Source organism: Ictalurus furcatus, chromosome 13 (genome assembly GCF_023375685.1).
Source record: "Ictalurus furcatus strain D&B chromosome 13, Billie_1.0, whole genome shotgun sequence".
In the NCBI taxonomy this organism is placed as follows: domain Eukaryota; kingdom Metazoa; phylum Chordata; class Actinopteri; order Siluriformes; family Ictaluridae; genus Ictalurus; species Ictalurus furcatus.
In genome coordinates, this window is record NC_071267.1 from 25,219,651 (window position 1) to 25,236,531 (window position 16,881).

Sequence of the window (16,881 nt, forward strand, 5' to 3'; positions counted from 1 at the left end):
CCCCGACTCTTAATGTATCGTGTTGCCTTCTTGAGCATCAGTGAATGTTTGCACCTCGTGTAATAGTCGTGTATAGACGAGTCCCTCAGTCGTCCTCGGTGTGAAAAGATGGATCTCAACATCATATAGAGACCGTTGGAAAGGGGTCAAATACTGTATGCAGAAGATATGCTGGAAAAGCAAAGAATATGCAGGACCTGGAGGATTTTCCTGAAGAACAGTGGGCGGTTTAACTGCTCAGGACAAACAAGGGACTCGTGAAGAACTCTCACAGAACATAAACACATCATGTCGTGGATCATCCAGGTAACGACACACGGGATTAATAATCAAACGTGTGGAAACTTTTGAACTGATTCATTTTGTGTAAATTCAGTTATTATTGTGTCTTGTGGACTATATGTAAACATCTGCTATGTGAAATAGTTCATTCAGGGCAGGACTGAATATAAAATACACAATGCAATTTTTATGATCCCTCTTTTTTAATTATTAACATTGTGCAGATGTAAACTTATGACCTTAATTATAAAATAACCAGCTTTGTGGTGGTCACTGTAACCCTGCTGTTGATTTATTTTCCTATAACAGCAAATTCCCACGTGTTTTATTCCTTACATAAACATGTAGTGCCCCAATTTCAAGTTCTGCATCTCTGCACATATTTAATGCGGAAACCACATCAAGCTAAGCATCCTTAGGAGAAGAAGTCCTTTCTGTTACGAGTCGAGAGAGCAAACGCATCTTTTTAAAATCACCAAGTAGCATTTTTATCACATTCGCACAGCTGGGTTTTGTTGGGATTACTTCTGTTTCACAAGACATTCCGTCTCCTAAAGCGTGAAGAAATTTGAACGTGGCTCCACAGAGGAAAAATCAGCTTAATCTGGGGATTATTATCCAGCTATTAGTTTTAATGACATGTGTCGCCAGTTATAAAACATCATGGGTGAAGGACATAAAGTTTTATTAAAGTTTTATTGTTCGAAAACTTTAAGGCGCTTAAAAATTGAGAATCTATCCTCTGTGTGTGTGTGTGTGTGTGTGTTTTTTTTTTTTTTTTTAACCAAAGATCAAGCAGTCTCTTGTTCATGAGACTCCAGCAGTGTCAGTGCAAAGAGCACTGAAACGGTATTTTCTTCTCTCCATCATTCAGGTTTTCAGCTCTTCACCATGCGGCTCTCACGGGCACCACCGACCTGCTGTCTCTGCTTCTGGACGCCCAGGCTACAGTGGACATCAAGGACCGCAACGGTGATAGACATCTCCATAACAACATATTCATTTAGTTATTCGAGCAGGACTAATGGCGGGTTTTCATTCAAAAATATATATATATAAAGAGCCAAATTTTATACATAAGCCTGTACCAAGTCTTTTGGTAACACGTGCGGTTATTGGAGGCAGAACGCAAGTGTGTAAACACATTTAGCGCAATCCAGGAATCTTGTTCGAAGTCCATAGCAAGGGTTAGAACGCGGACATGAAACGTTACGTAAGGTTGATCAGTATTACAATAAATGAAAACATGTGCAAGGTCATAAACAGAAAACACGGAAGCAGAGACTTGGATTTACCAGACAAAAAAAAAAAAAACACGGAAAGACTTTGCAGCGCGGAGCAGAAACAACAGGGTAGAACTAACCGGGCTAATCAAGGTGAGACACAGAACAGGTGAACACACAAGGGTAGTTATGCAATGATTTAGAAGCAAGAGCACATGGAAATGTAAACAAACGCACATGACATGACCCCAGAATATAACGAAATGAAATCAGAGCTCGTCAGAAATGCTGAAAGGAAGAATGGAAATACATATTCGGTCTAGTTTGTTTACATTTTTAAAAGGGAGTATGAAGGTAATAGTGGGATGGAGTTAAAACGTAATCAGGATAACTGATCTGAAGATCTCGGAGTGGGTATAATTAGGGTTAAATAAGACATGTCGTATAGCATGCCTAAATCATGCCTGTAAAGATTCGCGTAACTAAACAACAGAAGCTCGTCCAAAGTCACTGTTAGGATCAGATTGTATCAGATATCAATATCAGATCGGTCTCATGTACAGGTCGATACTCAGGACTCTAGTATTGGCATCGTGTTAAAATTGGGATTGGTTTTTCATCCAAAGTCATAACGTGCTGCGGTCCTATTGTAGGAATGCGACCGCTCCACTACGCTGCCTGGCAGGGAAAGGCAGACTCGGTACTGATGCTGCTGAGAGCTGGAGCTTCTGTTAACGGAGCGTCACAGGACGGACAAATCCCTCTGCACCTGGCTGCTCAGTACGGACACTACGATGTGGTGAGTATTGTACTTGAGGTGTCTGTGGTGGAAACAGCGTAGAAGGGCCGTCTCAGCTCCAGTAAAGGTGCACACTGAGCAGAGCTGGACTATAAGTATAGTATAATAAGCGGATTATTTCATACAATGGTTTCTGGTATAGGGCGCACGGTGGCTTAGTGGTTAGCATGTTTGCCTCGCATCTTCAGGGTTGGGGGTTCGAATCCCGCCTCCACTCTGTGTGTCCTCCCTGTGCCTTGGCGGTCTCCACCGGGTGCTCCGGTTTCCTCCCCCAGTCCAGAGACATGTGCTTTTGGCATTTCCAAATTGTCCACAGTGTGTGAATGGGTGTGATGGCATGTTTCCTGGGATAGTCTTCAGGCTCCCTGTAACCCTGTGTAGGATAAGCAGTGTGGAAAATGGATGGGTTTCTGGTATATATTTGATTCTGTTAAAGAGGATTCGAATGCCATACAAAACTGCAGCAGAAGTAAACATATGAAATCATCAGCAGCCTTTATTCCCAGTGTCACACCCGCCTTCATCATCTTTAATTCAGTGGTTTGTGGTTGCGAATCGTGCCTAATTAATTCTAGATTCAGACATGGAAGTTGGTTTGTAATGGATAGACAAGCACAATGACATGTTTTGAACGCATGTCAACGCATCAAATAAGCCACACCCTTTGTTCATGGTTACATCGTAGCCCATGAGTTAAGTCCAATAGCAACTAAGCTTTTTATCTAGACATGATCAAATATAATACAGTTTAAGATGATGTTTTTGTTTACATTTTTAAACATTACTGCTGTTTTAAGGGAATATCATAATATATCAACATGTTGCAGTGATAAAATACATGTTGTATAAAATATACAAATTAAATTATTGTTAAATGATATATAAATTATAAATAAATACAATGTGGAATGATTGCAAGAGAGTTAGACAGTTACGTCCTTCACCAGGCTCTATTTTTTATCCAGTCATACAATTATGCATTCAGAATCAGGCATTCAGATGCATTGTGGAATAGTTTTATATACCTATAAAAAGAAAACCAGGTTCTTTATGGTATTTTTTTTTTCAACCTTTATCTTGAATCATAAAGATGACGGATTACATCATGGGGACAAAGGTGTAGCTTTTTTAGGAGACATGTAACACTACCAGTGGACTAAAGATGGCTGTTATAGCCTGTGGTGAAAGAGGAAGAGAGAACAAAATGGAAAACGAGACATGGCCTTACCTGCTCAAGGCTTAAGAAACGTCCTCAGTACCGATGGCGTTACTCTGCTGGTCATTGTTTCTGAACAATGGCTTTTTGAGCTAGCACCCAAAACTAGGTGTACAGTGGCCGCTTCACATACAAAACACCCAGCGTGTTAGCTTTCTCCGAGTCCTGGACTTTCTCACAACATATGTAAGAGGATACTCTGATCACTACATGTCGTCATACATCTCTGAAAGAATCTGACACATTTCTATGCCCTTGTATTTTTATGCTCTGGCGTACAGCCAAAGGACTTTTTAGCGTGATAGCTTTCACTGTGTGTTCGTAGAAACCTGATGCATGTAGTAACAGATCCGCTGCTAAATGGGATTCTTTATTTCTGTCCATCTTTCTCTCCAGTCTGAGATGCTTCTCCAGCACCAGTCCAACGCCTGTACGGTCAACAAGGCCAAGAAGACCCCACTGGACCTGGCCTGTGAGTTCGGCAGGCTGAAGGTAAGTTTAGTTCATTATGTGATGGTACCAGAAGAAGGTTCAACTTAGTACCATAAAGAGTTCCTCTCCGTGGGAACCCTTAACTGATTTCATTCCTTACTGAGAGGGTTCTAAGTTGAACCCGAAGTATCCAAAAGCTAAGAATGGAGAACTTATAAAACCTCTAAAATCTAGCAAAACAATCAAACACTCTTTTCCCCAATAGTATATATTTTTTGTTACTTTTACTTAAACGTTTTAAATAAGTTGTACTTATAACTTAAGTTTCGTTGGAGATGCGCTTTAATCTTTTTTTGTTTATCTATCTATCTATCTATCTACCTACCTATCTACCTATCTATCTATCTATCTATCTATCTATCTATCTACCTACCTACCTACCTACCTACCTATCTATCTACCTACCTACCTACCTACCTATCTACCTATCTATCTATCTATCTACCTACCTACCTACCTACCTACCTATCTATCTACCTACCTACCTACCTACCTACCTACCTATCTATTTATCTATCTATCTACCTACCTATCTATGTATCTATCTATCTATCTACCTACCTACCTACCTACCTACCTATCTATCTACCTACCTACCTATCTATCTACCTACCTACCTACCTACCTACCTACCTACCTATCTATCTACCTACCTACCTATCTATCTACCTACCTACCTACCTACCTACCTACCTATCTATTTATCTATCTATCTACCTACCTATCTATCTATCTATCTATCTACCTACCTACCTACCTACCTACCTATCTACCTACCTATCTATCTATCTATCTACCTACCTATCTATGTATCTATCTATCTCCAGAAAAGTGTACAAAGGTACCAGAAGAGCATCTTGAAAGCCCTAGTCTATAAGAACTCTAACTGTAACACTAGTCAAACTTCTAAAAGCAGAGAATGCTAGACGTGACGTCAACGTTCTTTTACAACTGATGTTTGATGATGATACGTGAGATTAAATCATTTTTGTCTTTACAATGAATGTTTTTTTTTTTTATCTCATAATCACCAGCACTGCTTGTTCTGAAACAGATTTTGTTTGTCTGTAACATAGTGAGTCTTTTTTTTTTTTTTTTTACAGTATGTCTTTATGTGGGTGACGACTTTATCATGAGTTTTTGTGTGTGTGTGTTGTTTCTGTAAAGATATTAAATGGCACAAAAACTGCCGCAGTAGGGAAAGTATTAAATCATTCCTTTAGGAAAGCTGCTTTAATATTTGTTTTTCAGTTGACTTGTTAGGAGGACTCAGCTTAGACTTCAGTAGCAGCAAAAAACAAAAAAAACGTATTCGATACATGTTTCTCTCATTCTCATTCTCACCCGTTTTTGTTTGTTCCGCAGACAGTACACAACTTTGTTTTCAAAATCTGCATATTTCAAGAAGTACTCTGCGCCTACATCTTTTATTGTCAGTATCTAGCATAATGTTATGAGTGTAACTACCTCACATTAGGTTATTATGATGTATATCCATATCAGCCACCAGCTGCTGGGGAAATAAAGCCTGAATATTATGCGTGTGTGATATTTCAGGACGGATTCACTGCGTTGTGTAATCCGAGGTTGGGAAGTTTCAGATAAGTGGTTATAACAGCCGTCTGCGGGGGCCTGTCGGTGTGTGAAAGGCTTTCACTGAGGGCTTTTCTTATGCATAAGCTGTGTTTTGAAGTCTTTATTTCATTTTAATCTAGATTTGCCTGGGTAGGCTATTTCTGTTTCTGTTTAATATTTCGCTGTAGAGAATATACAAGCTACACAGAGGCAGTCTGAAGCGAAGGCTTCTATTTTCGCACCCTGCTACAGACTCGGGCTCAGTTGGATGCTTTGTACCAGCTGAAACGTGACATAATCCAGGCGAACTGAAGAGCCCGAGGGGTCCGGGGTCATGCATACGGTACCTCATTAACTACACGTAGTAATTGTACGACTCGACGAAGTATTCTTCATTTATCCCAACGAGGGGACCTTAAAACAGAGTTTCGCAGAGTTTGTTCGTGATTGTTGCGGCCAAAAATGCTTGATTTTGAATGCGTTTGTTTTGCGCGGTCTTTCACGGTGATGTTTGTCGGTAAATGAGACCTTTTAGCCGTACTCGTGTCCGACGCACGCGAATCGAAGAGTGCTTTGGCTGAATGCGCGTCGGGATGACGTGTCTTGGCCCAAGTCTGCGGAAAATCCGGGGTAGTTTTGAAAAATTGCAAGCTCCTCCGAACATTGCGGAGTTTGCTTGATTTTTGCGTTCATTTCTGTGATCGCAAAATCGTGAAATCCTGGAGGGACTGATAAAAGGTTCTATGTTGAACCCTATGTCAATGGGAACAGTGAAGTAGGAGGCTAAGAACTGTTTAGAACTATCAAATGACCTCGAACTTTCAAGAGTGTACCAAGAACCAAGAGTGTTAAAATCGAACAGTTCCGGGTAGAAAATACGACCAATAATTTGGAGTTACCACAGACTTACCCAATCTATACCGTACATACACTCAGGGTTTTTCAAGGGTTAACTGGAACCCTTTTTGGAACCGTTTCCGAAAACATTTTGTTGTAGGTTTCTACACAGAAACTTCAAGGCTTCCACAACCAAATAAACCTTAAGGGTTCAACCTTAACGTTAAGAGTGTAAAGAAAAAACCATGAGAGGGTGCGCGTTACTGTGGTTGCATCATGGGTAAAGGTGTTGTTCAAATAAAATCCAGTGTTCAATACAAAAAAAATGTAATTTATTATCAACAATATTGATATCGTGCTTCCACCACACAGTGTAGTCTGTCTGTAGGTCTTGGTTGCTAAGCAACATAAGAGGCAAAGATTAGGGTATTCTATGGACAGAACAATGGGTTCAGTTTTGTTGGTTTAAAACCTGGCGCATTAATGCACAATTCGGTTATTGTGATGTGGTCTTGAGAGCGTAGATGGAGGATTACAGTGGCTTGGATTATGTGGCTCAGTTAATTTTACAACCAAACCTATTTGTTTTATAATTTAGAATGGGTTGTATTTAAATACATTTTTTATAAGAAAGGACGTTTATTTAGAGTATCATAGTATCATATGTAAGATTATGTACCTAGAAATACTCAATGTATAGCATCAAGAATGAAGAAAAGTGCAATTAATTAATTAATTAATTAATTAATTTAGTAAAACTAGCATTTTGGTGTCATGATGTAACGATGTAACAACTCTAACTCTGTAATGACGTTGTTTACTGAAACAGTTTCATGATAATTCTGCAATAAATGATTATCACATTATTAAAAGTGTATTATTCAAACCTATAAAGTCAGATATTCGTGAGTGCAGTCTGATCCAAGTGTATTGAGAGTTAGGAGAACTTTAAGCAGCTCTTTTGAACCCCTGGACTAAGTAATAGTTTAGTTAAGTTTCTTCTGTGTGTGTGTGTGTGTGTGTGTGTGTGTGTGTGTCAGGTGGTGCAGCTGCTGTTGAGCAGTAACATGGTGGTGGCTCTATTGGAGGGTAACGGGAGAGACAACACACCCCTGCACCTCGCCGCCCGCAACGGCCACAAGGACATCATCAGGTTCTTTACCTTCTTCTTCTTTACCATCTTCTTTTTCTGGTGACTTCTAGGCATGTTGAGTGTGTGTGTGAGTGTGTGAATGCAGGTGTGCCTGTAGGCATACGCTGGTACTCTTGTTCATGTCTGACGTGTGTGTGTGTGTGTAAAGGACGCGAGGCGTTGAGACAGAGGAGTGTTGATTGAGCACACGGTTGACTGAATGAGTTCCGTGTGTGTGTGTGTGTGTGTGTGTGTGTGTGTGTGTGTGTGTGTTTTTGACCGTTCTCATCAGCACTGTGTGGGATGTGTCTATGCTGAGTGTTGACATGGTGTAGGAGTGAAGACAGATCGGCTTTCTCCGGCCAGTCAGCTGCTCTGCTGTCACACGCCACTCCACTGCTTTCCATTTATGAAAGTTCATTCCTGCATTCCCAAACATGTGTAACACCTCCCCCACCCCCCCCGTTCCCGGCTTTCCTTAGTTCCGAATGCTCCGCCGATATCAACAGACCCGCCAAAGCTGGAACGTTGCTTCACGAGGCTGCGCTTGGATATAACCATCAGAAATACTTGCATTCAACAGAACCGAATTTAAAGCGTTTAAAATGTGCACAAGTAAGAAATTAAAAAAAACATGGCGGCGGGCATGCTGTTATAGAGAAACAATCAACAACAGGGGGTTGTGATGCTATACCACCACAATGTTTACTTATGTATCTAATGTTGTGGAACGTCTGCGAAACACGTTAGTTCCTGTTATAGCAGATATAGACCATCACTTCCATCACTTTCTCTTAAAGTTAACAAAACAGAAAGAAGACTTTCCTGTGTCCTAAAGACTTTTCTGTGGCGGAAAACTTAAAGTAGCTTTCCATCTGACTGTTAAAGCGCACCTATAATGGTTTTGAAATGTGCCTAGTTTTGTTTTAAAGCTCTCATACAATACATTTACATGCATCCGAGGTCAAAAAACACTTTAACATGCTCATAATTTAAACTGCAGCATTACCTTTTCCCCCAGTGTCACAAACGACTCGTTCAATGATCCGTTCTAAATGATTCACTCTAAACTCCTCCTTTCAGAGAGCATACTTTGCTCTGATTGGTCAGATGTCCCAGTCTGTTGTGATTGGTCTACCGCTACGCTACCATAAAGAGTTTCAGCTCCTTCTGTTCACGAGCAGCAGATGAAGAACAGAGGCGGGGCTTTTTGTTACAAAGCTACGTAGATTCGTAAACGAGTCGTTCCAGCCGTTCAGAATCGATTCCTTCCTTTTGGAGTCGATAACTCAGTTTGTCATTCACTTTGATTTTTGAAACTTTGCAGACTTTTTACATTCACAAACAGCGACATATATAACACACTACATGGAAGGTAATATTTGAAAAAACATAATAGGTGCACTTTAGTGGTGCTGACACTGGAGAATCCTTTCTCTGTTTTCTTTCTACTTTTTGGGTTTTTTTTTTTCGTTAAATAACAGATAATGAAGCGGAATTGTTAACACCCAGAAGTTGATTATTTTCCAATAACAGCACATTCCGATGTTTTTATTTCTCTTACACCACAGCAATTTGTCAACACCGATAATTTTTTTTTTTCAATTAAAGAATGACACATAGTAGTGTTTATCTGCTTGCAGCTGTGTTTAATGCTGTGGAATGTCTGCGAAAAAAAAAAAAGAGTTAGTTATCACTTACGTTATAGCGGCTACAATTGGTTGTTCCTTCACCATCCTCTTTTTTTTTTTTTTATTCTCCTTAAGTTAATAAGAAAAAAATACATCATTCTGAACTGCTCTCATAGAATACCGATAGCAAACATGGATAACAAATATAAAGTCAGCTTCCTTTTTGCCTGCTTCCCCATATCAACACACTTTACATCTGAAGTGATACAAAGCGACTCGATTTAACGTCTGAGGACGGAAGATAATTTGCAAATAGTCCTAACGTGGGTTTTTCTACCACCATGTGAAGTTATTTATTTATTTTCCCCCCTTTCCTTCAGATGATCAGAACGCCTTTAATCCGAGTTTGAGAGCAGGCTCCGGCTCAGAGAGCTTCAGTATTAAAGCGTTGTACTGATTCAGCAGAGCTCCGCTTAGAGGACTACCTGCTTACATTTGCATTACGTTTCTTCTTGTGGGAGATTCAGCACATAATCAGGGTGCTGTTATATCTAACTGACGGGTTTAAGGTTATTTCTCAAGAGTGGCTCTGTGGTGTTCCACTTAACTTCTGGCACAAGTGTTTTTCCATTGGCCATCGATACAGTACAACAAATTCTAGTTAAATGGCTTTTGTTAGATGTACCTGCTCAGTGACTGGCACTGAGGTGTTAGATGGTTTAGCTAACATCGTTGTTTGTCACGGGTTTATTTAATCATCTGCAATACCATCCATCCATCCATCCATTTTCTGCACCACTTATCCTACACAGGGTCGCGGGGAGCCTGGAGCCTATCGCAGGGGACTCAAGGTGGGGGACACCCTTGACGGGGTGCCAACCCATCGCAGGGCACAATCACACACACACGCATATCCACACAATTTGGAAATGCCAGTCAGTCTACAATGCATGCCTTTGGACCGGGGGAGGAAACTGGAGTACCAGGAGGAAACCCCCGCAGCACCGGGAGAACATGCAAACTCCACACACACAGGGCGGAGACGGGATTCGAACCCCGAACGCTGGAAGTGTGTGGCAAACGTTCTAACCACTAAACCACCGTGTTTAGGAGGTCCGAGCTCAGAATCATCTCAATGTAGACCTACACAATGGGAACAAGACACGGACGCCTCCATGTTCATCTTTCGTTAGTAACAGCTAGCCAGTTGTATGCTGTGAGGATTGATATATTTTCCTCCTTAACACAGTGAGCTGTAGAGTCAGTGTTATAGATTTAACAATCTAAAGCAAATACTCATGTATGTATAGTATAACTCATTTAATGTTTACAAGTGCTACTGTGTTTACTGCTGATGCTCTGAGCAGCCATGTTGATTTGGCCTGATTTCTCTGGACTTGAGAAGACCGTCCTGAGATCCAAAGTAGTAGTTGAGGCGGTGTTTTCTTTAGGTTTTTCCGAGTCGGAGGGCAGAAATTATACGAGTTATAACCTTTAGATCAGTGGTCACCAGCCCTGTTCCTGGAGATCTAGCTTCCTGCAGGTTTAATCAAAAAAAAAAAAATCTAACACACTTGTTTTAGTTGATCAAGAACTTCTTACAGCAATGTTTACACAGTCAGGTGTGTATGATTATAGTTGGAGCTAAAGTCTTCAAACCTCCAGGAACAGGATCGGTGACCACTGGTTTAGACACATGCAGCCCCACCCCCTTCCCCCAATTTCATGTGCTCTTGTCAATTGTGGGCTTCCTCGCTTGCTGTGAATGTAAATGAAGAACGTTTTGAATCCATTAATGTGAAATGAAATCTATTTAGGCTGAAAAATGGTCATCATGGCTCTTTTGAAAGAGAAAAAAGAATGACGATTTTGACCCAAAAAAGGCCTAGTGTCAAATAATACAAATATGTTAATGTTAATGGTGGTGATAATTAAAAAAGTGATTTAATACGCAGGGTTTTTTTTTTTTTCCTTTTCAATTGCTCAACACTGAGCCGCGTAAACAGAGAAAATATCAGGCATTAGACAACCAAATTTGAAGAAGGATTATATCAAAATGTACTGTTATGAGTTTTTATTTTATTTTATTGCACATCACTGCAGAATCACTTCAAAATCCACCATCCAGCTGAGTTTTCACAACTCTCCTTAAACATGAAATGATGGGAAAGCTTGTTTTCTGCTACCAAGCTACCGGTTGTAGACGATTGAGTCGTTCATCATGATTTTATTTTTAAATATATTGAAATGAGAATCACAATCAGGGAAAAACTGAACAACACACAAGTCTAATCATCACAGATTTTTTTTTTTTTCTCCAGATAGATGTCTTTAAAAAATAAAATAAATAAAAATTCATAAAGCTTGTTGAGTTAGCAACTGATTAGCAGCTGTCTGCCTGGAGGCTGTGTATCGAATGCCATAGATGAACACAGCTGGAGTGTTTGGAGCAGAGTGGTACTCCCCTGGATTAGGAGCATATTTGCGGGTGTGGGAGTTTGAGTTCTTATTTTTTTCTTTCCTGGCCATTTCTCTTTTGTTTTCATTCTCCACTGCTGTTTGGATGTCTAACACACACTGAACATCCCTGCTACCTGAGACCTGTATGAATTTTTATCCGTGTGTGTGTATGATGGGGGGGATGGGGTGCGTGCGTGCTAGTCCTCAGCTGTTTATCTGGAATGAAAGCGAGAATCGAGAAGATATTTGAGACGGAGGTACGTGTACGAACCCATAGCGGAGTTCATTAGGCGTACTTCCTTTTACAAATATTCTGCCGTTGAGTCATTACCAGGAGAAATGAGCTCACATTACGCATTTGCACACGAAAAGCATGAACAAACAGAAAACAGAAAAAAAAATGTTGATTTTATTTTGTTATTCCACATAACCCAGATTGCTCCTGAAAGCGGGAATCGATATCAACAGAACCATCAAAGCTGGAACGGCACTTCACGAGGCAGCGCTCTACGGCAAAACCGATGTCGTCAAGCTGCTATTGGATGTAAGCAAAAAAAAAAGTTAAATAAAGTCCACGATGAAACGAATAAACTGAGATTCTGAAGCATGTGAAAACATTTATTGAGAGAACTTAGTATTATTAAAAAACAACAAAAAAAAGATCATATCGATCCTATTAAAACACGATTGCACACCTCTGGCTGTTATGTTTTATTCTGTAGGCTGGGATTGATGTGAACATCCGGAACACATATAACCAAACGGCTCTGGACATCGTGAACCAGTTCACCACGTCCCACGCCAGCAAAGACATCAAACAACTGCTCCGAGGTGAGAGGCTCCACACTTACGCACTCATTCATCTCCATGCAGCATTTTAGCCCCACAAATCTCAAAATGTAACGTTTACTCTCAAAATGTTGCTCTCACGGCTCGCCTCAGAAAGCCACTTCCTGCTGAATGGATATTAAAACAGGAGCTAGAAACGGTCCTCACTTACAGCAGAAGAGCACCTTACCTGAAAATAGATATATTAGAGATATAATAGAGATATTCACAGTCTTCGCAATTTTACGTTGAGGAACATTATTCTGAAATTGCTCCACAAATTGTAGACGCAGTTTTTCACAGATTGCTGAACCTCTGCCCATCTTTACTTCTGAAAGACTCCGCGTCTCTACGATCCTCTTTTTTACACCCGATCATCAGACCTGATTGCAGTTAACCTCCAGCTGTTTCTTTTCACTAACACTTACTTTTCCAGCCTTTTGTTACCCCCGTCCCAACTTTTTTGAGACGTGTTGCGGCCATCAAATTCAAAATGACCTTATTTTTTTCTTAAAACGGTACATTTCCTCAGTTTAAACATTTGATATGTTTTCTATGCTCTATTGTGAATAACATACGGGTTTATGAGATTTGCAGATCGTTGCATTCTGTTTTTATTGACATTTTACACCGCGTCCCAACTTTTTCGGAATTGTGGTTCTACAAAATCTACAGTTCAGACTATATTATGGACTCAGAGTGTCATAAATGTGTGGTTTTTTTGTGCTAGTTAGAATATGATATTATATAGAATATTGTCAAAGTCGCTCAGATCCTTACGCTTGGCCATTTTTCCTGCTTCCAACACATCGACTTTGAGAACTGAATGTTCACCTGCTGCCTAATATATCCCACCCCCTGACAGGTGCCTTTGTAACAAGATAATCATTGTCGTTCACGTCACCTTTCGGTAGTTTTTAATGTTATGGCTTATCAGTGTATTTCAAGGACTTCAATATTAAAAAGATGCTGTTGGCTTTGCTCCGCCTCTCGAGACGGTTAGCTCGAGTGTCCCGTGAACTCACAACCTTCTACTCGTTACCTCAGAACTTTAATGTATTTGATTAAAAAAAACCTTCATCGAGTTGAAGCATCCAAATCATTTGCCTCTTGGCGCTCAGTCGATGTGTTATCGAAGCTGACGCGCTAATCAGCATGCTCAAAACCATTTTGTGTATCTTTACCTGTTTAAAACCCAGAGGGCTTTGTGAGGAGCCCCGTGTTAAAGCCCCCAGGTACAAACACTTACTGTGTTGAAATATTGGCGGTGACAAATAAACAAGACTGTGCAATCCATCAGTGCTTGCAGTGGAAACTATTTGGTTTTCTCATAATATTGCTGAATTTGTAGTAGATAATCATTTCGAAAAATTATCTGTTGAAATCTGCGTAGAACATGTCATAATTGTCATACTCATACTTGTCTTAAAGGCTGTTTAAATGTAAAGTGTTTATGTGTGTGTGTGTGTGTGTGTGTGTGTGCACGTGCTGTTAGAAGCCTCGGGAGCAATGCAGGTGAGAGCGCTAAAGGACTACTGGAACCTTCACGACCCTACAGCTCTGAACATACGTGCCGGAGACGTCATCATGGTAAGCACAGAGTACGCCAATTTTAACATCTAAATAATCAGCCGAGACATGTTTAATCATCAGTATCGCACCTCTTAATATCTTCCATGTCTCAGTAGAGTTTACATAAGGAATAAACCATGTGGGAGTGTGCTGTTTTAGGGAACCAACCAAAAACGGGATGGAGTGATGAAGCACTCCGTCCCAGTACATCCTGCACGTCCTAACAGCATGTCTTGAAGTGCAGCAATGTGTCAAAGATTAAAATTTTTATATATTAATAAGTGACACGTTGGGGGCGGGGGAGGAAGGGGGCGGCGGTTATGGTGGTTTAGTGGTTAGCACGTCTGCCTTTGCACCACGGGTTCCCGTCTCTGCCCCGTGTGCACGGAGTTCGCATGTTCTCCGTGTGATTTGGAGGTTTCCTCCCAGTCCAAAGACATGTGTCGTAGGCTGACTGGCATCTCTAAATCGTCCGTAATGTGTGTCCAGGGTACCCCGAGTCCCCTGGAATAAGCTTGTTGGCAAAGTGCTGTGTTGTAAGAAGAATAAAACACTTCTGGATGTGATGTTGTAGTAAAATAGTCAACTTTGGGGTGGTAACATAAACTCCAAGTGATTGCTGATAGTGTCTGTTTTTGTTTTGATCGACACTATACACACTACACTGTAGACACAGAAGGTTATTGAGTAGTACATAGTGGAAAGGAAAGTAACACCAGCTGCGTGTGTTACAGATCTGTGGTCCGCATGCCGCAACAGGCTCCTCTCGAGCACTCTATGATGAGGGGGTCGAGAGATCGGGACTTGGCATACAGACACATAGCACAGACCCGCTGTCATGCTCGTTTGTTTTGGTTTTTTTCCCTCTTTGGAATTCTTCTTTTCCCTCCGGCCCTCAGACTTGTTTTGTACTTACATGAGCTGCATTGGAAATGTGTGCCCTGAAGCACTGCACTAAACACATGGCAGGCTGTGGGTGCGGGCTTTTGGGCTTTTGTGTAAGTGCGTGACTTTGTGTTTGTGAGTGTGAGGTGATATTTATGCCAACTAGCTGTCATCCAGTGGGAGTTTGTGAGGGCTCTACCAAAACAAACAAACAAAAAAGCAGTTTCCTGTTTGTTAAGTAGAGTTCGTTTAGGGTCTTTAAATAAACAGACAGTTATCTTAGGAACTGCTTAGGAGTGGGGATCACGGTGGGAACCACATGCTAACTTAGTGGTTAGCATGTTTGCCTGCACCTCCAGGGTTGGGGTTCAATTGGGGTTCCCACCTGTGTGCGTGGAGCTTACATGTTCTCCCCGTGCTTTGGTGGTTTCCTCCAGGGTACACTGATTATCTCCCCCAGTCCATAGACATGCATTGTATCCTGACTGGCATCTCTAAATTATCCATAGTGTGTGAATGGGTATCTACAGGCAATCTACAGGAAGGGACAGAGTCAGCCGTACTTCTTGAAAGGACTGAGGTCCTTCAATGTGCGTAAGAAGACGCTTCACATGTTCTATCAGTCTGTTGTTGCCAGCTACTTGTTCTATGCTGTAGTGTGCTGGGGAACTAGGGCTAAAACTAAAGAGGGCAAACAGCTGAATAAGCTCACCAAGAAGGCAGGCTCTGTCATACGTGTGGTCATGGACCCCCTAGAGGTGGTTGTTGAGAGGAGAATAATGTCTAACTGTGAATTGTGTATACTGTGTAATTACCTGTGTTGTCCTGTATTTTTGTATTATATGTGGTACGTTTGTGGATCATAAAATCTCAATGTCTTGCTGCTCAATCACACTAATTTCCCCACCGGGGATGGTTAAAGTACCTACCTAGTTGCCTACCTACAGTGCCCTCCACTAATATTGGCACCCTTGGTAAATATGTGCAAAGAAGGCTGTGAAAAATTGTCTTTATTGTTTAACCTTTTGACATTTTGTTAAAAAAAAAAAAATTCACAAAAATACTCTGCTCTCATGGATATCCAACAATTGCAAACACAAGTTTATCAAAAAAAAAAAAAAAAACTTTGTTAAATATAGGTGTGCTATAATTATTGGCACCCCTATGAATTCATATGAGAACAATATATTTGAAGTATATTCCCATTGATTTAGTACACCTGGGTGACTTGGAACAGGAAATTGCTCTACCATGACTTCCTGTTTCACAGGGGTATAAATATGAGGTAACACATAGGCCAAATTCCCTTAGTCATTCATAACAATGGGTAAGACCAAGGAATATAGCTGTGATGTGCGGTAAAAGGTTGTTGAGCTTCACAAACTGGGAAGTGTCTATAAGAAAATAGCACAAGCAGTGAAAATGCCCATTTCTACCATCAGGGTGATAATTAAGAAGTTCCAGTCAACTGGAAATGTTATGAATCAACCTGGAATTGGACGTGTGTCTATATCGTCTCAATGTACTGTGAAGAGGACGGTTCGAGTGGATAAAAATCTCCACGGATCACAGCTGGAGAACTGCAGAAGTTAGATGCGTCTTGGGGTCAGAAAGTCTCCAAAACTACAATCCGAAGTCACCTACATCACCACAAGTTGTTTGGAAGGGTTTCAAGAAAAAAGCCTCTACTCTCATCCAAAAACAAACTCGAGCGTCTTCAGTGTGCCAGACACTACTGGAAGTTCAAATGGGATCGGGTTCTATGGTCAGATGAAACCAAAACAGAGCTTTTTGGTAATAAACACCAGAGGTGATTTTGGTGCACACAGAGAGGTAGCCGTATGGAAAAGTACCTCATGTCCACGGTTAAATATGGAGGAGGATCTTTAATGATTTGGGACTGTTTTCCTGCCAGAGGACCTGGACATTTTGTTAGGATACACGGCATC

General features: G+C 40.9%; 1 protein-coding gene across 1 annotated transcript in view; it reads left to right on the forward strand.

Moving 5' to 3' along the window:
* Window positions 1–16,881, forward strand: part of caskin2 (CASK interacting protein 2) — a 62,743-nt gene that overhangs the window by 27,840 nt on the left and 18,022 nt on the right. Inside the window, exons 4-10 of the mRNA XM_053639189.1 lie at window positions 1,157–1,254; window positions 2,159–2,304; window positions 3,917–4,012; window positions 7,465–7,577; window positions 12,083–12,191; window positions 12,370–12,478; window positions 13,971–14,065. Coding sequence (XP_053495164.1) covers window positions 1,157–1,254; window positions 2,159–2,304; window positions 3,917–4,012; window positions 7,465–7,577; window positions 12,083–12,191; window positions 12,370–12,478; window positions 13,971–14,065 — 766 coding nt within the window. The remainder of the gene's footprint in view (window positions 1–1,156; window positions 1,255–2,158; window positions 2,305–3,916; window positions 4,013–7,464; window positions 7,578–12,082; window positions 12,192–12,369; window positions 12,479–13,970; window positions 14,066–16,881) is intronic.